Source organism: Dicentrarchus labrax, unplaced genomic scaffold (genome assembly GCF_905237075.1).
Source record: "Dicentrarchus labrax unplaced genomic scaffold, dlabrax2021, whole genome shotgun sequence".
Taxonomy (NCBI): Eukaryota; Metazoa; Chordata; class Actinopteri; family Moronidae; genus Dicentrarchus; species Dicentrarchus labrax.
The window spans coordinates 19,110,441-19,137,099 of NW_026136724.1; the positions used below are offsets into that span (position 1 = coordinate 19,110,441).

At 43.0% G+C, this 26,659-nt stretch overlaps 1 protein-coding gene across 24 annotated transcripts in view; it reads left to right on the forward strand.

Annotated features, from left to right (window-relative positions):
* Positions 1–4,561: 4,561 nt before the first annotated feature.
* The window catches only part of celf2 (cugbp, Elav-like family member 2), an 82,722-nt gene continuing 60,624 nt past the window's right edge, over positions 4,562–26,659 (forward strand). For 23 of the 24 annotated variants that reach the window (XM_051392964.1, XM_051392967.1, XM_051392966.1 and 20 more), the window contains exons 1-2: positions 4,571–4,763; positions 23,118–23,200. In XM_051392964.1, the coding sequence (XP_051248924.1) occupies positions 4,586–4,763; positions 23,118–23,200 (261 nt within the window). In that variant the 5' untranslated portion in view covers positions 4,571–4,585. Of the gene's footprint in view, positions 4,764–23,117; positions 23,201–26,659 lie in introns of all 24 variants that reach the window. The other variant, XM_051392987.1, reaches the window with a different exon arrangement.

Consider the following 26,659-nt stretch of genomic DNA (forward strand, 5'->3'; position numbering starts at 1 on the left):
TGTTGGAGTCCAGCTGTGAACAAGGCAAACAGAGAGGATAGCAGGCCCTTAATGTATTCCAGGTAGCTCGTCGCTGTCACTGTATGCTCCTCATCTGTGGGGGCGGAGCTTGTTTTCCTTATCCTTTATACCTGTAATATCCACCATGTTTAGTTACAATACATCTATACAAACAGAAGGTCACATAACTACATAGAGATGTTACTTGTAGTGTTGAACCCACAGAGAATGATCACCCAACTTTACAGTTCTCCTCGGCTCTGTGGTGCTTTTTAGCATCTTTCAGCTCATTGTTTTGGTTTTGCAGCCATCATCGCTGTTTTGATTCAGTCTGTCTCACCAGCCTCATTTCTAGGTTGTTGTTTTCTGATGATATGCAGACTGTGTGCTACCTGTGTGAAAGACAGACAAAGTTAGCAACTACCAGTTGAACATTGCGTAACAGCTAAAGATCAAAAAACAGTCAAAAGGAGAGTGTTGAGCTTAAATTTAGTGCCCTGTAACACAACTCTAATGGTGCTCTGTGTCTGCTGGATGTCTAAACAGGAAACTGTTTGCAAACACATTCGACATAGCATCTTTATGAAGATATAATATGTCAATGTTGTGGTTATAGCTTGTTCTACGGCCCCCAAGTGGCCAAAAAACCAATTAACGCCGATTTAAGTAACTTCATTTCTGGAAATGTGCAAATTAGAAACCTGGTCTCCCCAGCTGGATTTCTCCTGGAGAAAGCTGTTTTCTTGGCATTATATTCACATAACCAGGTTTCTTATCAATTTTTTTACATGAACAATACTTCAGGCTGCAGAGCTACTGTTGAGGATGACAGAAAAATGTGTGGCATCCTTGTATTCAAATTAACTTAGTTTTAGTTGTAGTTAAACTATAACTGACATTAAGCAGCCTCTATAGGACTAAAGTTTTAAGTAGTTTAGTTCCACAGCTGAACTTTTGTCTATTTGTCAAATTTAGATGGGATATTCATCAAGAAATAGCCCCAACACATACGCAAAAATAAAATCACAAACAGTTGTTTTTACATTTCAGTTCATGTATGTGTAAAACAAACAAAATACACCACCTAAATGAGAGCTTACAAGGCTTTGGAAGGCATCTTTTTTTACTCTGGAAAGTGTTTCCCCACGCCTCCAGTATTTATGCTAAGCTAGGCTAACCACATCCTGAGAGACAAGAGACTGATACAGTATTGATCTCCTCAGTGTCACTGTCGGAAGGAAAGCCAATTAGTGCATTTGCCAAGATGTTGAACAATTTGTTTAATATAGGGGAGGTCTGTGGAGCTGCGGATGTAAAATGAAGATGATGAATGCAAAAATAAATGACCCTCATAAGGTTTTATGGTCAATATCGTGCAGCTGTAGTTTGCTGTCTAATGTGAGTGTGAGGTGAGGGAATAGCAGCCCTCAGCAGCTGCTTCAAAGACCTATCCAGACACTTTTTTGCAGTCTAGCTGGGCACACACACACATATATATATACAGACACACACACGCTCAGTGTAGATCAACCCTCAGTCATGGCCCTGTGCTGCAGGGAGACTGGAGTGATGGAAGCAATAGTTAAGCCATTAAGGCAAACAATTGGCTCAAATTGAGAGGGAGAGAGAGAAAAGAAGAGGAAGAAGAGGGAAAGAGGGAGGGAGATGGAGAGGCCATGGCAGGAGTGGATCCACTCAACGACTTAATCCGAGCCCCAGGACACTCTCCTGCTGAGCTTCACACACTCGCACAAACATCTACACGCGCACACGCTAAAGCTCTGTCTGCTTGCAATAACACCTTGTCAGTCTTGGCCACAGGGGCGATGGAAGAGGCCCTCATTCCTTTGTAGTGAGGAGAGTCACCTACTTCCAACCACCTCGGGGAAAGACCGAGCATGCAATCTACACAAGGCAGTTCTGTAAGCGTTCGTACGCCTTATGGCTGCAAGTGTGAGGCTATTCATTGTCTTAGCAGGCGGAGTGAATGGTGGAGGGAGCACAGGGCGGACAGTGTCCTAGACGAGGGAGGCGCTTCTCTGACACCGGCTATTGTATCGTCTCCTCCGTGGACTCGTTCAGTCCCCACAGGCCTCACATAAACAGCCAACAATGAGGGATTGTGTCCAGCTATTCTTTGTCACACACACATCAGCTCCACGTGTGTGTGTGTGTGTGTGTGTGTGTGTGTGTGTGTGTGTGTGAGAGAGAGAGAGAGAGGGCGAAGGGATGATGTGCTGCAGTCCTGAACCCAGCGACCGCCGAAGCTCGTCCGATACAGTCGTCTTGCCGTTTATGTGCCTAATCATCAGCCAGTGATAGGGGCAGTAACTCTTCGCCACCTCCGCTGCCCTTTCCTTCCCTTCCTCCCTTCTTTCCCCCCCATCAGCAGCCACCCTTGGGGCTCCCTCAGCGCGAGGCCCCCGCGATTTATCGGACAGCTTAGCGAGGAGCCGTTGCTGCCGCGAGGACTGTTAGCACTGGTTTGGCTCGTTGACTCCTTCTCCGGTTCTGGCGTTTTACTTGACATGTCCTTTAAGTCCTTTAAAGAATTGGGCGTTTCCGCTGAGCGCCTTGGCTCTTTCTGCAAAAGATGGATGGCCCGCGTTCAAAGGTCTGGATGTTTTTTCCCTCCCTCCCAGTCTTTCTCCATATCTCTTTTTCCCCTCCCTCCCTCCCTCCCTCCTTCCCTCTTTCTCTTTCTCTCTTGCTGAGCTTTATAGGGTGGCATTAGTGTTGTCAGCTAACCAAGCTTGGGATTTGGCTTTGTTTTGTTTTTGCCTCTTAAGATAATTCTCTTTCTCTCTCCTGCCGAGAATAACAAAAGGGAAAGTAGAGCTATAAAACAGCACAGCCATTGACTTTGGTTTCATTAAATTGGTTTTCAGCCATCTTAAATAGACCACAGGCCTTGATGGCAGTGATGTGTGTGTGTGTGTGTGTGTGTGTGTGTGTGTGTGTGTGTGTGTGTGTGTGTGTGTGTGTGTGTGTGTGTTGGCAGTGATGTGTGTGTGTGTGTGTGTGTGTGTGTGTGTGTGTGTGTGTGTATGTGTGTATGCTGTGGCCATTTGCGTATGATTGTCCTCAAAAACACAGCCACACTTTGCCTCGTGCGTCCTCGGGTGGCATTCTCATCTCCGTAGGGCCTCGCCGCTGAAAGCCTTTCCTCGCCTTTATTCGTCCGGGAAAAAAAAGCGACGCCGTAGCCGGAGTTAGCATTCAAAACACGTGGACAGAAGAGTGTGTTTCGTGAAGATAAGTGTTGTAGCTCCGCAGTGAAAAAGGGTGAAAGCACTTCACCCCCATTTCATATGCATTCCAGATGTGGAAATATAACCAGACCGATCGGCGTGTAAGCATCTGTGTCCTGTTAGAGGGCCTGGAGGTTTACTGTACTGGTTCTGCAGCCTAATCCCTCACACACAACCTCACATTAACACGCTGCATGCTGCTTATTCATTCATGCATGCGAGCATGCACAAACATTCGCCCATGCGGGTGGTGGGAGACAGCGGGCCAACATGCATTCATAAAGTGTCTACAGCTCGTCCAGTAGCAGATGTCAGGTCAACAAGTACAGTGGGAAAAGCAGATATACTTTGTATGTTGTCTGTGTTCAGCTCAGTCCTACAGTGTGGATTTACTGGCATCCTGAATAGATCCGCTGCTGCATCTTTATATCAAACATCCAGTTAGGGTCAGCGTGATGTGTCAGTCTGCTGATGTGTCGGGTCAGTATATATAAAAACTGCAAGCTTCAGGGATCTCAGTCTGTAAAACCTGTATTGAAAGCTGCCTCTCACTGCTGTGAGGAGCTGCCGAGGCGCCCCAGAGAATTTTATTAGTGTGGCTCACTGCGATTCAGTGTCCCTTTGATGGTCTAAAGGCTGTTTTAGGGCCCACTGTGTTGAAAATAAAATTCTGGGTTTTGTACTTCTTTTTTGTCTTTTGTATTTTTGAATTTTTGCATTTCTTTTTTGTTTTGGATATACGGGTCCCGTTCTTAAGGGAATGCTTTTTCCAATTTGGTTGAAATTACCTCAAAGTCTTTAATTGTGTTTAAAAAAAGATTTTATGTATTTTTTTTGGTATGTTTTATTCTGTCTTGTGAGTATTGCTTTCTATTATTTTGGCAGAGGTGATGACCCATTTTTTTCCCCTTTCACTGCACACTAATTGTCTCCCTCCAGTGAAAACCATGTATGTCCAATTGTGGTGATTTAAAATTTTTCAGATTAACTGAAAGTGTTTCTGCGTGGGTTTAGAAAATACTTTTTCACAAAGCTGGAAACCAAAGCTGTTTTGATTCTGGAAAGTTTACATAGTGGAGGTTTTCCACAGCACAAAAACACGATATTTGATGTTACTTTCTATGTCCTTTGAGTTTTTTTTACTTGCACAAGATAAAATCAACAAACTTTTAAGTGCCTTAAAAACCTTGTGTAGAGTCAAAGCACGTAGCTCTAGATAACGAATGCTAGGACCACGAGTCTGATGCTGTTGGTGTCACTGGTATAAAATGGTGTACTTCTAAGCTCTTAATGTTCCGCCCTCTCTCTCCAACAGTAACGGCACGGCCGGGAAGATGAACGGGGCGTTGGAGCATTCGGACCAGCCAGACCCGGATGCCATCAAGATGTTTGTGGGCCAGATCCCGCGCTCCTGGTCAGAGAAGGAGCTGAAGGAGCTGTTTGAGCCGTACGGAGCCGTCTACCAGATCAACATACTCCGAGACCGCAGCCAGAACCCTCCACAGAGCAAAGGTACAGTGGCACAGGACACACTTTCATTCTGTCCCGTCCTCTGTTTTTTCCCTCCCTTCTTTGAATTTGCTTTTCTTATTTTCTTCTTCCTTTTCCTGCTTGCTTTCTTCTTTCTGCAGGACAGTTTCATTTCCTTCACTTCCTTTCTTCTTACCAGTTTTCTTTCTTTTTCTTTCTCCTTCTCCTCTTTCTTTCAGTCTTCTTTCCTTCCGTTCTCTCTTCATTCAAAAAATTAATATTTGTTTCCTATATTCCTTCTTTACTTTCTTGTATCTGAAAATGAAAATAAAATGTATGAAAATCTTCACCTTTAACGCAGGACTTCAATTTGTAATGGGATATTTATTGTTGCTCTCTAAACTTAAGTAAAAGGATTTGAATGGGCACATATACACAAAGACACTCATGCAAATATATACAGACAGACAGACACATGAATGCATAATACACTTCCATGAACCCGGATCCACATAGAGAAACACATTCTGTACACACACACAGAGACACACACAGCAGTCAGTGGCTGAGTGGGCCGTCCCACGTAGTTAATGGCAGAACAAATGATATATGTGCAAAATTACACAAGCAAACACACATTTCGTGCACCATTGGAAGACAAAGACTCTCCCAGCCAGACTTACACAGTCAATTGTGCGAAACCGCATGATTTGCAGCTATTTTCTCCCATTCCTTTTCTTTTTCCTTTGATGAATTCGTCAAGTGTGAGAGCAAACAATAGAGACAGCAGCAACGAACGGGCAGACAATAGCGCTGCCATATTAACAGGCATCAACCGGAGTGGGGGCTGATGACACTCCTGATGAGACATGGAGAGTGGGAGGAAAGTAAAGAGGACGTCAGGAGGGGAGATGTGGCGCTTCCATCCAACTGTAAAGCACATTTCAAGAGAAGTTTCAAAGTGTCACACGGAACAAAATATGAATCAGTGGGGATGAAGCAAATAAAGCAAGTAAGCACTCATCTGCCAGAAGAATGGAGCTGAATTAAGGATTTATCATTTTTGTGCAAGAGGATCTTCATCATACATGTCTGGAAACACCCGACGATGTCTTAACGTCGCAACGAGCGGTCATAAATCTACCTTATGTTCTACAAAATACATTTAAATACTGCAGATTTGTTTTGTCAGACTTTTTTTGGGAGGAAATGTAATTGCTCCCTGGGTTACGTTTGCTGGCAAGGTTTTTTCCAATTCAGGAATATCCAATACAGTTTTACACCGCACATATGTCATAAGATGGATGAAGGATTGGCCAAAGCTCAGGTCTTTGACACCACAGACCAGGGTTCATGTTGCTCATGGTTTAGGCTTGTTAAGGTTAAGGTCAGGAAAGGATTGCGGTTTTCGTTTAATGTTGAAAAAGTCAACACATTCCATCTTGTGATTCAAATGGCGACTTTTTCAGTATTTAACTGAGACCACCATCTTTCCCTAAACTCAACCAAGTGTTCTAAGTGGCCTAAAAATTGCTAGAAATTAACTTGAATACTTTTACAGTTGTTGTTATGTTGGGTATGAATGTTTGTGTTGGCAGGAAACGGCACGTTCCATGCAAACAAGGCCTGATTTCTAACCACGGAAAGTGGGCAACTGCCCAACATTCAGATCCCCATTGGCCCCTATTGCATGTCATCTGGCTTTGGTCATCATGACAAATGGAACATATTAGTTATTGTTCACTAATCTTGTCTATCAAAATCTAGTTTTAAGACTTTTATTTTTTAGAAAACCAGTTAGTTCCAGCATTGGAATACAGGCTGGCCTCTGGGTTATGTGGGCTGCCATACAATGGAGCTGCCATGTAATGCTCTGCTGTGGGCATTCAGAGGTTGTGTGTTCAATGTGCACAGGGTGGGGGGGGGGGTTAAAGGGGGGTTAATGGAAAATTGTTGTTGGGGGGCCCCTAAATTGTTGGTTTGGCCTTGGTGCAAACAGATTCATTTACATGAATGTAGTCTATAGGATGCACACTAGCAATGGGTGATTTGGTAGAAACGTGTACGATATTTCTTTTCACTTTCTTTTCTTTTGCTACTACCTCTCTGTCATATTTATTTACAGAATTTGCTTTTTGCTATTATTTTTGTATGATTTCCTTTTCTCTTTTTTTTTAACTTGCATTCCTCAGGTGAGTGTAAAAGCTTTTTGGAGACAGCCGGGGAGGCAGATGTCACCAATTCTAAATTAACACGTGCTATTGAGATCATGTTTTGAAATTGAATGGAATTTTCAGTGGCTAAAAGGTGTGCTGTCCTTCACCTTTCTGCACCCACAGTCTCAGTCTCACATCTCAGTCTGCTTCTGTTTTTAGCTTTCTTTCTCTGTGTGTGTCACCTGAGCTTTGAAAGCCTGAAGACAGTGTTCTGCCAAGTCCCAAATCAACTCACTTTTGCACACCAACACACTTATCATGCGCTTTGTGTTTGTGTGTTCTTAGCCTTGAGATGACTCCTTCTCTCCCCACTAGTCTCTTCTCCCTCCTCTTTTTTGCTCTCTGCTGCTTCTGAGGAGGGAAAAAAAAGGGCCAGAGTTCCTCCTCCTGTCCTTCAACTCCCTCAAATCTCCTGCTTCATCTTCACTACCCTTGAAATGAGTTGTTTTTATGGTTGATGAGTCAAGAGTATCACTCACCAGCACTTCTACAGGGGGAAAGAACACCTACCATGCCTTTTATTTATTTTTTCTCTGAATGGCAATCTCTCGCTCTATATTCCTCATTTTTGTGGTCGCTCTTTCTGTGCTGCGAGGTGGAGTGTTTTAAGAGGAAATGTAGCATTTGATTGGGCTCTTACTGGCCTTGTTATTCGCAGGCTTTGAGCACTGTTGTTGTTTTCTCATAGTTAAGTAAGCCGCCTGGCCTCATCTGCACCCGCTCAACTCAGAGGAGTTGCAATGGCCCCCTTGCCGGCTTCACTGTTGCGCCGGAGCCGATGGTAATTTCACCGGTGTCAGGGAAACTGTGGCCTCTCTCTTCCCTCAGTGTGTTTATTTTAAATTAGCGACGGTGTTGTTTGAAAAGGATCTCAGCCATTTGGGGCAAATGAGCCCACTCCGATGCCCCAGTGGCGACCCAGAGGCACTTTTTCCTTTTTCGTAAAATAGCAGTTTGGATTCAAATGAGTTTGTTGGTCCCACTGAGACGCAGACAAAGTTGCAACTACAAGCCTTTACAACTCCAACAACTTCTCTGTTTCCTCCTTTTGGTTTTGTTTGGAGCCTCATTAGCTGACACTTCAGCAACCGCTAGTCCAAAAAAGAACATCAACAACGAAAAGATAAAAAAACAGCACAACATGGCAGATATTAATTGACAGCAGATATTTGGCGAGTACAAGATAAGATTCTAAACTAGAAAATTCCTAAAGCAATTTTGATTGTGCCTTGCTCTGGCCCATATGTTAATACCATGTCTACGTGCTAACCGCTAATCGCTAGCTGTGCGCTAATCGCTAGCTAAGTGCTAACCGCTAGTTGCTAGCTAAGTGCTAGCTGTGGTTAATGTGTTTAATTGTATTATTCTCCTGAAGGAGTGCTAATGTAAATGAAGTAACAGCTCACAGTAGGGTAAAATATTTAAGGTGTATTGAACTTATTTTGTGTTAATATTAAAATCATTCAGCTTTAAATTGTTTGTTTGTTAGCCACCTGCTAATTATCTTTAGCTAGCCAGCTAGCGCTAGATTATTAATGCCATGTAATCCTCCCTATAGCATATTGATAACCTGTCATCCTCCTTAGCTAGCGCTAGCATATTAATATCATGTCATTCTCTTTAGCTAGCTAGCTAAAGCTAGCACATATAAACACATAAACCAATGGTAGTGCTTAGCTACATGCTAATCGCTAGCTATCCGCTAATCGCTAGCTACATGCTAATCGCTAGCTAAGCGCTAATCGCTAGCTGTGCGCTAATCGCTAGCTAACCGCTAATCGCTAGCTAAGTGCTAGCTGTGGTTAATGTGTTTAATTGTATTATGCTCCTGAAGGAGTGCTAATGTAAATTAAGGAACAGCTCATAGTAGGGTAAAATATTTAAGGTGTATTGTTCTTATTTTGTGTTAATATTAAAATCATTCAGCTTTAAATTGTTTGCTTGTTAGCCACCTGCTAATTATCTTTAGCTAGCCAGCTAGCCAGCTAGCTTATTAATGCCTTGTCATTCTCTGTAGCTAGCTGTGTGTGTGTGTGTGTGTGTGTGTGTGTGTGTGTGTGTGAGCAGGCTTTGGTTGTCATGGCAATCAGGGGAGCCCACAGCAGCTGCGCACGCTCTCTCTGTCTCTAACTCCTCAGAGAGACAGAAAACAATTAAAACGAATCCCCTCGAACGCATGGCCAGGAACGACCGAAATGAAAACCGAAAACACCGTGAGCGTCGTCATCTTGTTGACTATAGCGCTGCCGAGTTTCAGTGGCTAAAGTTAAAAAATGTGACCTGGGGAGATTGAGAGAGAAGAGGTTCAACGAGCGTTTTTCAAGATTCCTCCTCTCCATTTTAATATGGGAGTAGATGGGGCCGTGAGAGGGAGTTGCTGGCGCATCAGTGCGTTTCCCGCCAAAACTATTTGTCTGACAGCTTCAGCAGTGGTATCACTGCGACCCCAACGGATTTACCTACGTTTCTATCTATAAATTATTTCTGTAGAGTGAAATTTGTGGCCATGACAGCAGTTTACAAATTTATTTTTAGACAAATTTTTCTCTCTCCCCACACTCTAGCGATGATGTCACACACTCTGGCAGTTTTTTTCAGTTGGAGGTTCTCGCAATACACACCCATTCATTTTTGGACCGGTTTTCGGCGATTTACCGGCAAACCGTTTGGCGAAATTCTTAGAAAAGTCATAGCACTAATGTCCTCAACGAGCCGCACGTTTGATACCTTTTTGTGTATGTGCGACAAAAGCTCTGGGAGAAGAAGCGCCAAAAACGTACGGAAGAATAATAATAAGTTTAACTAGAAAATTCCTAAAGCAATTTTGATTGTGCCTTGCTCTGGCCCATATGTTAATACCATGTCTACGTGCTAACCGCTATTTAACCGCTAATCGCTAGCTGTGCGCTAATCGCTAGCTAAGTGCTAACCGCTAATCGCTAGCTAAGTGCTAGCTTTGGTTAATGTGTTTAATTGTATTATGCTCCTGAAGGAGTGCTAATGTAAATTAAGGAACAGCTCAGAGTAGGGTAAAATATTTAAGGTGTATTGAACTTATTTTGTGTTAATATTAAAATCATTCAGCTTTAAATTGTTTGTTTGTTAGCCACCTTCTAATTATCTTTAGCTAGCCAGCTAGCGCTAGATTATTAATGCCATGTAATCCTCCCTATAGCATATTGATAACCGGTCATCCTCCTTAGCTAGCACTAGCATATTAATATCATGTCATTCTCTTTAGCTAGCTAGCTAGAGCTAGCACACATAAACACATTAACCAAAGGTAGCACTTAGCTATGTGCTAATCGCTAGCTAAGACCTAATTGCTAGCTACGTGCGAATCGCTTGCTAACCGCTAATCGCTAGCTAAGCGCTAATCGCTAGCTAACTGCTAATGGCTAGCTGTGCGCTAATCGCTAGCTTAGCGCTAATCGCTAGCCGTGCGCTAATAGCTAGCTAAGTGCTAGCTCTGGTTAATGTGTTTAATTGTATTATGCTCCTGAAGGAGTGCTAATGTAAATTAAGGAACAGCTCATAGTAGGGTAAAATATTTAAGGTGTATTGAACTTATTTTGTGTTAATATTAAAATCATTCAGCTTTAAATTGTTTGCTTGTTAGCCACCTGCTAATTATCTTTAGCTAGCCAGCTAGCGCTAGCTTATTAATGCCTTGTCATTCTCTGTAGCTAGCTGTGTGTGTGTGTGTGTGTGTGTGTGTGTGTGTGTGTGTGTGTGTGTGTGTGTGAGCAGGCTTTAGTTGTCATGGCAATCAGGGGAGCCCACAGCAGCTGCGCACGCTCTCTCTCTGTCTCTAACTCCTCAGAGAGACAGAAAACATTTAAAATGAATCCCCTCAAAACCATGGACAGGAACGACCGAAATGAAAACCGAAAAGACCGTGAGCGTCGTCATCTTGTTGACTATAGCGCTGCCGAGTTTCAGTGGTTAAAGTTAAAAAATGTGACCTGGACAGATTGAGAGAGAAGAGGTTCAACGAGCGTTTTTCAAGAATCCTCCTCTCCATTTTAACATGGGAGTAGATGGGGCCGTGAGAGGGCGTTGCTGGCGCATCAGTGCGTCTCCCGCCAAAACTATTTGTCTGACAGCTTCAGCAGTAGTATCACTGCGACCCCAACGGATTTACCTACGTTTCTATCTATAAATTATTTCTGTAGAGTGAAATTTGTGGCCATGACAGCAGTTTACAAATTTATTTTTCGACAAATTTTTCTCTCTCCCCACACTCTAGCGATGATGTCACGCACTCTGGCAGTTTTTTCAGTTGGAGGTTCTCGCAATACACACCCATTCATTTTTTGGACCGGTTTTGGCGATTTATCGGCGAACCGTTTGGCGAAATTCTTAGAAAAGTCATAGCACTAATGTCCTCAACGAGCCGCACGTTCTGATACCTTTTTGTGTACGTGCGATCAAAGCTCTGGGAGAAGAAGCGCGCCGAAAAAGCGTACGGAAGAATAAAATATTATAATAAGTATGGGGAATAATAGTATTGTGCTTGCTTATGCAAGGCACAATAATAAGCACGAGGGAGAGTAGTATTGTGCTTGCTTATGCAAGGCACAATAATGAAATGTTCAACTAGGATATAAGGACCTGGAACACTTAGACTGAGCCTTGTTAAATCCAGATTCGTTAGTCTGTGTTTCTTCACGAGTTGAATAAGATACGCTTTCTTAGATCCAAACTTGGAACTGGAATCCTTTTGATTTCATGTCAAGTGTAGACTTTACAGCCAAGTCTCAAATAAATGCCCCTTAACACTGTTCAGTATCAGGTTATCCCAGGTAAAAATGATGAATGATCATCAATGAAACATGGTTTAATCTTTGGTCAATCAAAAGATACGTCCCATAACAGCCGTGTTCAAGTTTCCGGCAACCAAAGACCAAAGTCTGCTGTGAAAAAGGTCAATATGAATATGACACAGAATCCACTGTTGAGCTATGGCTTTGTGGCTGCAACTGGCTTTACATTTTCCTCCTCCTCTTTTGAGGTTTTTTTGACGCATAGAAACTTGTAGCGACATAAAGCCTTACACTGTACAATCTCACACACCTTAAAATATAGTACAGTCTGTCAAAGATTGAGACCATGACTTTATTAGACCTTTCCAGTCCAGGACTCACTTCAAACTCCAAATAGTGTCTCTTGATCAGTGGCCCATAAGTTATGCAAGGCATGTAACGTACCTTACTTTTCCTTAACCCTAGCTAAGTAGTTTTTGTCCCTAAACCTAAGGAAGTAGTAGTTGTGCCTAAACTTAACCAAAGTGCAACCGTTTCACAATGTTAACTACACAAGCTTTATTTTGATACAGGTCTCTCTAAGGGGTACCTATAGTGTCATAATTTAAAAGTGACCAACAGCAGTATTTGGGAGTGAGACTATGTTGACCTTTCTCACACAGCGTGACATTCAATGAATTGATCAGTATCGCACAGTCTGTAGGACCTGAACTCAAGCTTAAAAGTAGTCAAGTTCAAGTCCTCATCTTTGTGACTTAAGCCTTAAAATACCCTTTCTTTGTATTTTGCCAGAATGTCTGGTTTGCTGTAAAATATTGTTTTAAAAAATCAGGCTTGAGCAGACAGTAGAGTGGGACAGCAATGAATAAATTAATGATTAATTACAGGACGATAAAACCCAGGACTTAATGCTCGCTCAGAGCTACGGCTGGAATATAGTTTTGCACGTCAAAAAAAAAAGTGGAAATCTGTGGATCAGTGTAATCCCCCTGTTTTATTATTGTCATCATCTGGCCTCACATGATGGTCGTAAGTGCTGTTTGAGAGGCTTCTTCAGCCTGACAAGGATAAAATTCCTCGAGCAAACACAAGATAGTTTCTGAATATATTTGGAATGAAAGAAAATCATCATTCCAAATATATCAGCTTCCAAAAAAACATATTGCAAATACTTTAAATGATCTCTTTAAGCCTGTTTAGGTGAGTTAGAAGCCAAAACTTAATCAATCGCAGAAAATAATTTGTGAGTCAGCTTGGTTTCCTTTAATAAGTTCCCAGATTTGTTGCTTTTGGCCCTACAGCATTAAAATGTGTCGCTTTTGTGCGTCATGCGGAATCCATTTCGCAGTTTGACCCAGGTGTGTGAATTTAGGCTGTGCTTGTGTGTATTTTTTATTTTGACTAGGACGGTCTGGGGAATATTGTGGCACTACTGTTGGTTTAATGTGTTTGGAGTTAATAACCAGATGAGTGGATGAGCAGGGAGGAGGGGAGCCAGTGAGAAATGGAGCAATTTGGCATTTTGTGCTAAAAGAGAGATAGAGATGGAGGGAGAGATAAAGAGAGAATGAGACAAAGAGAGCCAGAGGGGTAAACAGAAAATGGTCCTTTTGCTAAAACACAACCTTAAGCGCCATGACGGGTTTGTTGCAGTGTGTCTGTGTCTGTGTTTTGGCAGGGGACGTGCTATGTCATTTATCTTAATGATACAGCCTGCCCACATGAGCTGCTGAGACACACACACACTTAAATTCACACATGCACAGAATAAGTTTAATGTCTTCATTAACAGGCTATATCCTACATAAGAGTCTCCGTGCAAAACGGCCTGGGAATCATTGGAAATATGAAAAATAACAACATAAATCAAAAGAGAAGTGAACTGTGTGTTATGTGGTCTGAATGGAAAAGAGTCATTAACAAGGTGGGAACAAACAGAGGATTTTTTAAAAGGCCAAGACATGAGATTATTATCTGATAAAGCAATGTTGTTCATCCAACTAGGACATAAGGCAAAACTAAGGCTGAACAATTAGCAGTTTTTCTATTAAAATCACATGTTGAATTAGAAATAGAAAAACTCAGTTTCCTCTGGCTTCTCTTAGTGCCCTTAATGGTATTTGCAGGAATACCCGCGCCTGAACGAAAACACCCAATCAGAGCAGAAAAAGACAGAAATACAGAGGCTTGGGTCTAATTGGTTGTTTTTGTTCAGGCGCTATAGATTCTTGCAAATGCCATTTGGAGCACCAGGAGCAGCCAGAGGAAGCTAATTTTCACACACATTATCTGTCTCATGTAAAACTGTAAGGACATACTGAAAGTTTCAGCAAATAAGACAAAAAGTTATTTTTATAAAAAATGACCTACTGCAGCTTTAAGCTGGCAACTCTTGCCATGTGTAATGAAAACTGTGGCCAGCAAATAGTTGGTGAACGTTAATTCTGTTCATTCTGTTGGCAGTCTGGTTAATATTCTCTTTGCATGTAGGTGTCTGTACTATTTATCAAGGAATATTCACTCTCTCTGAGTAATTTTGATCTTGTAGTTGGGTGTGCTGTTTTGACTCAGCTGATCTGTTCACTGCAGTTTCAGACAAGTAGCACGTAGCAATCTCTTTGCAAAGGAATAGCTTGATATTATATATAGCAGATACGTTAAATAGCTCAGCTTAGTACAAAGACTGGCACCTCTAAAGAGAGATTGTCCTCCCCGAGAACAAGATGAATTTGTGATTATTCTTGACAAACTTATGTTTTTTTATAGAAAATGCTGACATTGAAATTGAAATTGCAATATTGGTTTGAAAAATCCCAGTCAGATATTTTCTTCAAACCACTCTCCAGAACCAATAATCCATGACATATTCCGTTTTCTGCTCTCTGTCGCTGATTACTGCATCACAAAAGTGATTCAACCTACAGCCAAGACAAAGACAAAAGGGCCACCTGTAGAAAAATCAAACCTTCAAATCTGAGAAACGAGACAACACGCTGCCACCCACACGGCTTGATTGACAGCCGATCTCTGGGGAAGAGCGGGAGCCACAACAGAGCCACAAGTGTTTAGCACCAAAGATAGACACAGAGGATGTAGCAACAGTTAGCTCCTTCACATAAACCACCTTGAAAACAAAAAGTTCAATTAACACCGGTGCCCCCTGAGAGGTGGATACCTGAAATAGATTTTACGTCAACCATCGTTTTGCTTTTTTTAAATCTCCTCTAACCTGAAATGTCATCTTGATGGCTAAAAAGGCATCAACACAAAAATCCAATGAAGATTTGCGAAATAATTTCAAGCCCCGGAGAGATAAACACACGCGGGCAGATTACAGCATCAGATTTTCGATCACTGCTCAGACGAAAATCTCCCTGCCTGGGTTACTCTGATGCCACGTTCAGGGACCCACACCCGTCCAATGGCAGACATCCGCCTTTGAAACTGCAAGCCAACTGCGTCCTCTCGCTCAGCTGTGGCAACGCTGAACCAACGCTTTGCCGTCCAAGACAATTATCTGCTCTAATGGATTCAGTTGAGACGGGGCCGACCTGAGACGGAGAGCTGATTTATTTCATTCTTTCCTAAAGCAGAGCGGCCAATTATATCGCCTTAACTAGACGTTAGCTTTTTTAGCCGGCTACCGAGGCCCAATTAGAGAGCAGCTGCAGGTGGATTTTAATGGGAGATTGTGTGTGTGGATTCTCAGCTCGTCTCTGTGTGTCTTTCTTTTTCTTCCGTGTTTATACTTTTGCATGCCTCAGCGACAGAGAGAGAGTTGCTTGGTTATAAGAGAAGTTGCAGAGCTGGAATTTTTTCTCTCTCTCTCTCTCTCTCTCTCTCTCTCTCTCTCTCTCTCTCTGAGCACTTCGGGGTCGGCCAGAAAGCGGCTTTGATTTCCGGAAAGTGCTCTTGTTGTCTCTGCAGAGAGGGAGGGAGCGAGGGAGGATTTGGAAGGGGGGGCGGGGGTGACATTGGTGCTTTTCCACCAAAGTAACCAGTGGATTGTATAGATTTGTGGAGTGCTGCGAGCTGGACCAATTCCTACGTTGACAGGATTAGAACATCAGCCAAATGCCCGTCAGAAATGCGGCATTGTTTGAAGCCATCCACTCATCCTCTCCCTATTTTTCCATCTGACAATCTGTTCTTTATTGCGCTGTCAAATTCAGAATGTGCTCTCTGTCATTTTTTCCCCCCCATTCCTGCTGTCACTCAGCGGCTCTTTGACACACATAAATTATACACATTAAGGGGCATTTTTACAGCTGCACAAACAGCGGAGAAGGGAACAGCGAGTGGGGGAGGAAAATATAAGAAATAGAGAGGTGGAGTATGTATCCCATGCCACCCAGAGGCCTGTGTGAGCAGTAATTGCAGTAGAGTGTAGTTAATGTGGGTCAGCGGTTGAGTGGAACCCCAGGGGTCAAAAGGAGTGTGGAGGGGAAGGAAACCGGAGTGATGGAGGGAGAAAGAGGAAGTCACTGTGAAAGCTGCAGCCAGCCTCGGGTGGAAGGGCTTAGGGTGAAGCTCTCTGATACACCCCCCACCTGTCTCTTTTTTTCCCCCTTTTAATAAACCATACCTCCATTCTGCTGGACTGCAGGGCATTCCTTTCACTCCCCCCCCCGTCCCACCTTACTCACTCTGTGCTGATTCAACCCCAAACAACTGAGTGTTGAATACAGCAGCAGTTCCCGACCTGGATGTGTGGACCCGCAAGATAAAACTTGGTGGTTGTGGGGTGATTAACGGGACAGGAAACACAAAGATTTCTTGTGAATTGTTGGATAATCTTACCTCCACAGATCTTAAAATTCAAATAAATGAATTTGGGATTTTGGTCAGAAGTTGTCGACATATGCAACCTGTTATGGAGGGCAGCAAAAGGAGGATATATGGCTTCAAAAATGTTGAGAACTTTTGGAATAATACACACTTCTAAACACACAAAAAAAAATCCCATGATACAATTCCCACAGACTGCTAATGGGCCAGTATTTTGCACAGATCATGTTCAACTTGCACAGCCTTTAATTTTTCAGGATACTGGTTTATTTTCCTGCTGGTGTTGCAGACCTACCCACTCATTGCAGCTGTTGCAGGTTTTTTGACCAATTAGTGATTGTGTAGGGGGCTGTAGCTGGTGAATAAATGACACACTAACTCTGTAGAAAATGCAAGCAGGGAGCTGAGATGAAGCTTCAAACCTGCATCGGTTCAAGAAGCCAGATTTAGTCAAAATAGTTTCCAAAGGTGTCAGTACAAGTTTCCACTGCGCCGTGAGATCTTCCTGTCAGAATCATTTGGTTTGATGGCTGAGCTGACGGCTGTGAGCTCCACACGTCAAAGCTGATATTCACGTTTTACTGTTACTCTAGAACTTCAACAACAAACCAAAAAGGCTAAAGGAACAGCGCAAGAATCCAATGAATATTTTGTCTGACAGTAAGAGTCTCTGAATCACTGAAACCCAGACTAATGAATGTCTTTTAAGTAGATTAACCGCCGCTTAAGCTGACCCATCCACCTGTTTCTGTGGCAGGGGAGACCTGGATGTTCTATTTTAAATAGAAAATTACAATATAAATATACAAATGTACAATAAAAGTAAAACTGCAGTGCAGGTTGCCACCTCTGAAGTGCCTTGCACACCGGCCTGGTCTGCTTTCCCATGATCAGACATGAACAACAATGCCTGACTGGCACCTGATTTGAAAGAAAAAGGCAATATCGACCTGAAATACCAACACGAGGTTGAACAGACTTCCTCAACACACCAGTTCTTCTCCCCCTCAGCTCCGCTGCGGCCCTGCTGTCTCGAGCCGTGAAGCTGGGGTCGACCTGTTGTTGGAGGGGGTAGATGTGTTGACAGAGGCGGGGGGCGTGGGTCTTCACTCAGTCAAAGGCTCCCTTCAGCAGTCATAAAGCATTTATGAACCGGCATCTCCCTCCTCTGCTCCCACCACAGCAGCTCTTCCTCTCCCCTCTTCTCCTCTCTCTCTCTTTTTTTGTCTCTGCCCTTCTTTCCTGCGTCGTGTCCCACTCTCGCAATCTTTCCGTTGCACACACACACACACACACAGACATCAGCGTCTAATAGATTTTCCTCCCCTCGCTGCGGGTTGTGTGTGCGCATCTCTGGTGTGTGTTTTTGAGTGTCCCTCTTCAACAGCACAAGCAGAGTGTGTGTCCCCGTTCTGAGCCCTCCCGGCCTTCAGGTAAATGTTTGTGCTGCGAGAGAAGAGACACATACACACAAATTGATGGAAAGAGCTTATTAATGCCAGTCTGCAGCCCTTTTTCCACTTGCTCAGGGTTGCCGTATATGTTTCCCTGTAAATAAAAAGCACACATGCTGACATACACTTAAAATAATATGTGCGCTCATATTGGCTTTCTGCGGCTTTGTGTGTGCGAGCTGCGAGTGTGCTGACTCTTAAACAGGTGGAACTGGAACACTGCAGGGAACGTGTCTGTGTGTGTGTGTGCGTGAGGTCCACTCCACTGCTCTTTGATCCTCGTCTTGACAGCCCACCACCTGGGACGATCCGTCACACGCCGCATGGCTCCCAGGCCCGGCTACGCCATGGGAATCACAACACATAGCGGCAAACGCAGCGCTAACAGCCAGCCCTCCCCTGCACATTATACACTGTCAGAATCGCTAATGCTAACAGCAAGAGCTAACCCTCCCATGTACAGATATGCAACGAAAAATGCCACCGGAATCATAATTCACAGTGTGCGGCTAGCAGCTAACCCTCACACAGTGCTATTGGAATTGCTAATCGCACACAAGGGGCCAAAGCTTGAACACAGGTGCAATTGGAATTATAATGGAATTATAATGTACAATACTGAGGCAATGCTAAAAAGCTCCCCCTTGTATAGACATAGCATTGACTCTGCATCAAGGAAGTATAATGAAAACAGTAAGAAGTTAACACGCCTCGCATGGAGATCATGATGCCGGCTAACGAGTCAGTTTGGCATTATTACATATGCATTTAATCAAATAATGAACTTAAAGGGCCAGTCCATAGTTTGTTTTACCTCATACATTTTAACTCTACTAAAATGTATGATTGAAGAGTTTAAATTGTTGAGTGAAAATTTGTATTTTGTTCAATTTTCAATTGATAATATTTGAAAATCTAGGTCTGTTTTACTCTCTGACAGTGTTTAAGATAAGATAATCCTTTATTGATCGCCCAGAGGTGGATTTGGAGTGTTACAGCAGCACAAGGACAGAAATAAGTACAGATTAATAAAGAAACATAATAATAACAAATAAAAATAGATTAACTAGAAACTTTACACAAGCAATTAAACTCAAATTACAGGCAATAGCAGTACACATACAGTACCCACAGCTATTGTACTTGAACTTGAATTTAAAAAATGAACACAATAATTACTGAATGTTTTATCAAAGTATCAATGACTTTACAATTCTGTCTAGAGTGGCTCTGTGTAGTCAAATATATTTTAATTTGAGTGATAGGAGACGCTTTAAACCTCCTACACACACCCACGGTACACCTGCACAGGTGTCTTCACTTACTGTGCCTGATGAGACCCTGTCTGAGGACCGTGCTTGATTGAAATCTTCCCCACTCTGCTTAGGTGGAACATCTTAGACCTTTATGGTTTTTATTATCTGTGCTCCATTCAGCCGTGCCGGCATGCAGCTTGTTATGTAAGGAAACAAGCTTTAAACGGGGTGCAGGCTGCATATCAGGTGGCAGGTAGGACGTTTTATCTCTATCAGCTGATAATTAAACTGCAGAAGGTAGTAGAGATAGTGTGGATAACTTTTCCACAACTTTTAAGCACGGGCAGAAAGAGTTCAGCAACTTTCTGTACTGGGATTCAGCCGCTTGTAATATGTTTATTAGTCTCTGTTGTTCACAGTGCTGCTGGTACATGTGGTATTTTGTTAAATTTGCCTCACAAGCCATTGCTTCAAGTCACCATAAGGAGCATGTGTGGGTCGGGGTTTGGGGCGTTTATTAATTCATGGAGACCTAACTTAAACTCACATGCCCCCAAGCAGAACTCAGTGTTAGGTAGCAGTGAAAACACCTGTGTGGGTGTACAACTCTTAAAATCTAGTTTTGGAGTACTTCGGAATACTTCTACTACTACTTCTACAATATACATTTACACTTGTTGCATCTCTAAATTATGTTAGTAGTGGACCAGTTCTCCAAAATAATTAATTTTTCTTTTTGACACTTAATATTTGTTTAGTTTTGCTCCCACTTGTAGATATTTTCCATATTGGTCTCATTACTTTAACTTAAGGGTTATCCTTAGTGAGTCCAGTTTTTATCATGGTAACAAAGAGCTAAGATGGAGCAGAACTGCCAGAGATCTACAGTATGTGGAAGCAACTTCACCACTGAGTGTTATATGTAAAAGCCATATTAGTTTGGTGACCTACATGGAATAAATTGTATAATATTTTACCCAGTGATAGTCCGTCAGTCGTGACTAATTTCCCCTCTTATCGCCGTGTCTTTAACTAGTAGAAGCTGATGTGAAACTCTCGGTGGTAAATTAATACTGATAGCAGAAGTGGGGGGGCTTAGGGTTTAGTGAAGTGACACCCTGAGCTGCCTTTCACGCTGGGGGTCGGGGAAGAAAACACTAAGCTGGGAGTTATCTCTGCTAATACACAGGAACTGCAGCATTTGAATCACAACACCAATCACGTTGCTGACGCTAGGCTAAGGGCCAACTATTCAACAGCCGTGGCACCCAGAGGACACCGCAGGAATTCAGATCCATTACGCTCCCAGCCCCATCAAAGGGACTCTGGGATTCGGATGCCAAATCTGCTCCAGATGCTCACTGTTGGATTTCACTAAGATGCACTGCAGGGCAAGTGTCATAAGGGCTGATGTCTGCGATATGGCCAACAAAACCACAACCAGTCCGCCTCATTCACAATGAGTTGATTCGTGCCATAAAGACAATGGAGAGGACAACAAAGCAGGTGTAAACAATGGCACACTCACAGCTCATCTGTGGACAAATAAATACACAAGAAAATTAACAGATGAGCAAAGCTGGAGGCAGAAGGTCCAAACATATGAATCTGCAGCAACTGGAAGGACGATGTCAAAGCTAAAACCTGCACGGACCAGTGGCTCACCTGTATATAATGTGTGTTAACCTTGTTAATCAAGGCAACTAGGACTGATTGTGTTAGTCAAATGCAAGGTAAACTCAAATGCTAAGCTGTTTCGGGGTGGCTCTTGATTTTTCCTATACCTTTTGCATCAAAGGGGCCACTGAAAATGTCAGTTTGTGATCATTGTCAAGTTTATGTTTTGCTTCGTTGTTTCTATCCAGTAGGGTAGCTTGTGTCATGGGTGGTACGGTCGATGGTGTCAACGCCATCAAAATGGTGGTTTGTTATAATTTTTTTTAAAAACGACTGTCTCCAGATAGTTCAACGGGTTTTTGAGTAACAAAAAATGTTAATAGTTCCCTCGGTCTCCCCTACAGGTCACCTCAAAGCACCACCTCTCTAAATCAATGTGTAAGGTTTATTTAACTGCAAATACACTTGCTACCAGCGCAAGTTGCTACTTGCTAAAGGTAATTCTCGCTCACTGAAATGGACGTAGGCTCGAGCTAAAATGGCAATTAAACTTAGGTGTCAGTTAGTGTGATAATACACTCTGAAGTGTACTGATATAGAAAAATAACAGACACAGTACAATACTATTGCTTACTGGAGCCCAACCAGTACTTTGGCATGGTCTATATTATATGCCAGTTTTAGCTTATCACATCTAACATCTTCAACTGGAGCATGCCCTGCTTAGTATATAAAGCACCTCAGTCATATCTGTTGTTGTTACAATCAACTATTGGCCTAAAAAGTCCAGTTTTCTTAATGCTGTATTACTTACATATTCACAAATGTTTGTGTTCACGTTGTTGGCCTCTGCAGAATGGCAACTTGAGAGAGCAGACGAGCTGCTCTACAGTCCGAGATAGATGCTGTGCTCAAGGTCATGCCATCACATAAAACACAGGTCTTCGTTGTTCCCGATGATGCATCATGAATCTCGCACTTCCAATTTGTTCTTCCAGTTGACTGACTCACCAGTGCCGCCTCCATATTTTATGGTTGGCTCAAAGAGTCTTTATCCTACCGTTCTCTTCAGTCTTGTTTTTTAAGATTCCCCGTGGCTGGTGGATAATAATTTCAAAAGTGTCACGAGGACATAAATACAGACCATACTGTGACTTTTCCGATGTTTGACAGAAATGAAATAAATAACAGCTGCTGTTCATATGAGGAAAATAGAAGAGTCGCACCTCTGTGTCTGGCCTAAATGTCCTCCTGCTGCTTTTTTCGCCTGACATTGCAGGTTTGCATGCTGACTGAGAATGGCCCACAACTGCAGTGTTTCAGCCCCACTCTGCAGGGATTACACGCAGATTAATGAAGAGCCAAAATCCCTCTCCTGCTTTCTACTTTCTTCGCTGTGTTTGTGTATGCCCATGCATGTGTGTGTGTGCGCAGACACAGTACTCTGTGTGTGTGTGTGTGTGTGTGTGTGTGAGTAAGCAACTTTTATGTGCTTTTATTTGGTAATTTGCGGGTTTGTAGGCAAGGTTAAATCAGGGTTTAAATTGGATTAAAACAATTTTTTTAGTAGCCTGATAATCACACTGAATTGCTGTATCGTTTATTCAGTATTAATTAATCTGGCATTCTGTTCATGTTAGTGGAAGTAGCGTATTTTGGTCTAACCAATCAGAGAATGAGCACCATTCCTTCTGGGGTATTCTGGCTAGTTTTCAGAATACAACTGTTCTTTCAACAGCATGCAAAGCTATTTGAATAAAGATATTTCAATGTGGACCAGCTACTTATACACGGAAATATATTCCTTTGAAATGCAGTTCAAACAGCATTTATACGTTACCAAGACCTTGCACTTTTCAGCTAAACGTTGTCAGGTTTTAACCTATTCGTCTACAAAATCAGTTACTCAGAATAAGTGTGTGAATTAGTGAATGAGGGAGGGAGTGTGGGCAATAAATAAATGAATGAATACTTCCTTTAGTGAATGAGTGAGTAAGTAACTGTTCACCAGGATTAATGAAGAGGCAACCCCTTTCTCCACCACCTCCTCTGTCTCTGCGCCTTTGCATTATGTGCGTGTGTGTGTGTGCGCGCGCTCACTTCCTCGAGGCTCTAGTCATCAGCGTTGAAACGAATCCAAAAGCGTTGCCTTCCTCTCCGCTAGGATGTTTCGTCCTTAGCATTCACTCAGCGTCTGCCAGTGTCGACAGGTGATGCCAAGCAGATGAATAGAGAAAATGCTCTTTGTTGCTCCTTATGCTCATCCCCTCTCTCTGTCTCTCTCTCTCTCTCTCCCCAGGCTGCTGTTTTGTCACGTTTTACACAAGGAAAGCTGCCCTTGAAGCCCAGAATGCACTGCATAACATAAAGACCTTAACAGGGGTGAGTGTGTGTCCTCGATTCTCCTCTGCCTACTTTCTCCTCTAATCACACACTTACAGCAGCACCCTGAGGCGGCCCCGCCCCAACCTGTGTGTGTGTGTGTGTGTGTGTGTGTGTGTGTGTGTGTGTGTGTGTGTGTGTGGGGGGTGCGTGAGTGAATACACCGCTGCCACAGTGCATTTGCAAGCATGTGAGTGACCAAGTGACTGAAAGGGTGAGCAGGTGAGCAACTGAGTGTCAGTGTTAGTTTGTCCATGTTAAAGGCATGCTGTGGAGTTTTTCTTGTAAACAGCTTGTTTCCATTATATAAACCCTTTTTCACTGTAGATGATATATAAAATGAATGATGGCTGGATTCCATTTAGCTGCTTTAGTTTTAGGGTCCTGGTATTGTGTATGCTGGCTCGCTGCCATGGCTGGCTGGGACACTCCTTAAGGCCTAACAAACATGTTGAATGCATTTTCTAACTCCTACAATTTTTTTGAAAAGCTGATTTTAAAAATTATTTATAAATCTGCATTGTCTACATCCACAAGCTGCCTTTTTCTTGTCCTCCTTTTTCAGCACATTGTTACCTTTAACTATCACCAATTGGTGATATGTGGGTGAAATTGATTGAAACCACAGGGGGGGTTAAGTTCCCTTTGATTTGATAGATGTAGTCAGACAAACACATCAGGCAATTTGATGTGCAGGCCTAGCTAGGAGCTATGTGTTCAGCCAAAGTAAGGATCCCCTAAAAACCTTTTATTAAAAGCTAAATTAGTAGCAGTAGCACAATGGTGTTTATCAATGATCAATAGAATCATATTTTGGGAATATAATCATACTGTGTGATAACTGTAAGCAATGTGGAAAGTTAAAAGTTTTTCACATTTACTTACTTAAATTGCTTGTCTAATTCCTGCCATGTCACCCAGCCTCACCCAATAAATATTTGAACATTAAAATAAATAATACAACTTGTCGCTATTGCCCAATAAACCGTGCTCGTGGCATGCATGCAGTGATACTGTATAGCACAATCATTGAGACATTGCTCTACAGCGCCACTAGAGGCCAAAAACACTTCAAAAACAGGTGTTTGCATGCTCGCCTGCGTCTAGTTTCTGCATATCCGGACACGCATGAGTGTGAAGGAGTGTGTTGATGCTGTGGCATTGGCTTTCTTTCATGTCGTCTGCGCCGTTCTCCTCCATTGTTCCCTCCCGCGGCCCAGGAGAGCGATAGAGGAACCGGGCCGGAGCGCTCACTCTTTTAGCCCTGGGTGGATATTTAGAGGCCCCCTGATCCCTCCTGCTAGGGCTATTGGCTGCTTCCCCACCTCTCTTCTTGGCTGCACCGGCTAACTGGAATCTCATCAGTTGAGCGCCTGCATTCGCTTGCTTCTGTCAGTTGAATCAGCAGATAGCCCCCGTGGGCAGCACAGGGTGGATACTGCGCATCCCACAAGAGCTACCCGGGATTTGTGCTTGGGTTCCCAATTCAGAGTCAAGCTTGTTGTTTTGCACGGTGTCACCGTGTTAATTGCTCGTGGAATAAGTATGTTAAATTTGGTCTGTTTTCCTACGCTGTGAGAGTTAGTCACTTATCCCCTTGTTGGAGGTGTGAAACAGCCCTGGGGAGGACACATACTGCAGCAGTTTCAGGATTATGGGAACATGAAATCGCCTTCTTCTACACCATAACACCCTCCATCCCTGTGTTCTGTCTGGTCGTCCCTTCTCCTCACTAGCTGTTCTCTCCTGCGGCATCTCTAGCTGGTTGTTATGTTTGGGGCTTTTTCAAGTCACCACTAAATTTGGATTGTAGTTGCTTGCAAGGGCATGAGTTTGGTTTCTGAAGTGGAGTTCTAGGAAGTGTTCTTCAATCTTAAGAAAAAAAGAACTTAAAAAGAACTTTATGAATTCTATATCCTGCATTTGTATGCATTTATGTCAACACATTATGCTCGTTTGGAATGCGCTAACCCGTCTTAAAATCACATTTAGTTTGATTGATGAAGACCTGATACTTAAATGTCCCCTGTGGTGTTTTCGTGTTAACAAACACGGTTATATTTAAATTCAGTGTTCATCATTCAAAAGATGAAACAACACAATAAGAAACTGCAGGCTCTAGCTGCAAGATTGTATGCAAAACATACTGGGAGTACCAGGGACTCTTAGCCCCCAGTAAACTCTTTTTTTTGTTTGTGACAGTGCAGGAAAAATTAGAACTGCCCATAGAGACCTAGACGACATTGATCAAAGGCATAATATGTACATGATTAAACCTGCATAATATTTATCATGTCAGTGCTGGACAACACTTACTGGCTGACATTCGATTTTTAATAAAAAGTGCAGTATTGACAGACGGATGTGGTTTAAACCTAACCAATAAATACAGTACACTCCGTCACACACACTCTCAAAACACTGAATCAATAGCGGTATAATGACAGATCATTAAGTGGTTGGTGTAGGATTTGTTTATTATATGTTTTTAAGCTCGCTCCCCGCTCTGCTTAAAATAAAAATGACGGTCAGAAAAAGGTGAGGGGAGTCAGGGGGTAAAAAATGGATGATGAGGATGGTGAATTAATTGCTGAACGAGGCAAGACAAAAGGAGAGCTGACACAGAGAGGGAGAAATTGAACGAGAGGTTAGCCGAGTGATGGGCAGATGGACAGTAAAAAAGCGGAGTGCAGCACTCCAGCACGCTCGAGGGCAAAGCAATAAACGGGCTGCAGTTAAAAACCAATACCTGCTTATTAACTTCCCCACTCTCCTGGCTTGTAAAAAGCCAGTGGAACAATGTTTGTATTGGCACTCTTCCCCACCCCTCGCTCTATCTCTCCTTCCAAACCCAAGGCCCTAACAGGGAGAGATGCAATCAGAGTGGAAAGCTGGACGGGGGCCAAATTGGAGAAAAGGGCACCGGTATTGGCAGCGCCAACCGGCAGCCATGTTGGTTTAGGGAAGGAACAGTTGGAAAGGGTGCCGTTTTTTGTTGGTGTTTTTTTTTTGTAGGAGGGCATTAAGCGAAAGGGTCTGTGGTTAATGTGATAAATCTCTCTCTGCACGGTACTCAGAGAGGCAGCGGAGGCAAAAAGAGTGAAGGTTCAGGCTGTCTCGCAGGAGGAAAACAAAATCAGCAACAAACAGCAGCTCCTGTTGCTTCTCTGCCAGCCTCTCCTCATCTCTCTATCTCCCTCCATCACCCCTCAGCTGTCTCTGCTGACGATTTGTCAGCGATCTGACAGCGCAAGTATACCAAATGTATGCATATGTGATTTAATGCATGCAGAAAGTGTATATTCATGTCAGCGCCAGAGCTGTCTGTCATACTTCAGCGATGGAGTAATGTTTCCACAGCATATGCAGGTCAGAACAGGAACTGGGTGTTGCATTGCTAAGGATTCTTGTTGTCAGTTGTTATACATTTGTATCAAAAAAGTGCCTGGATTCAAGGAG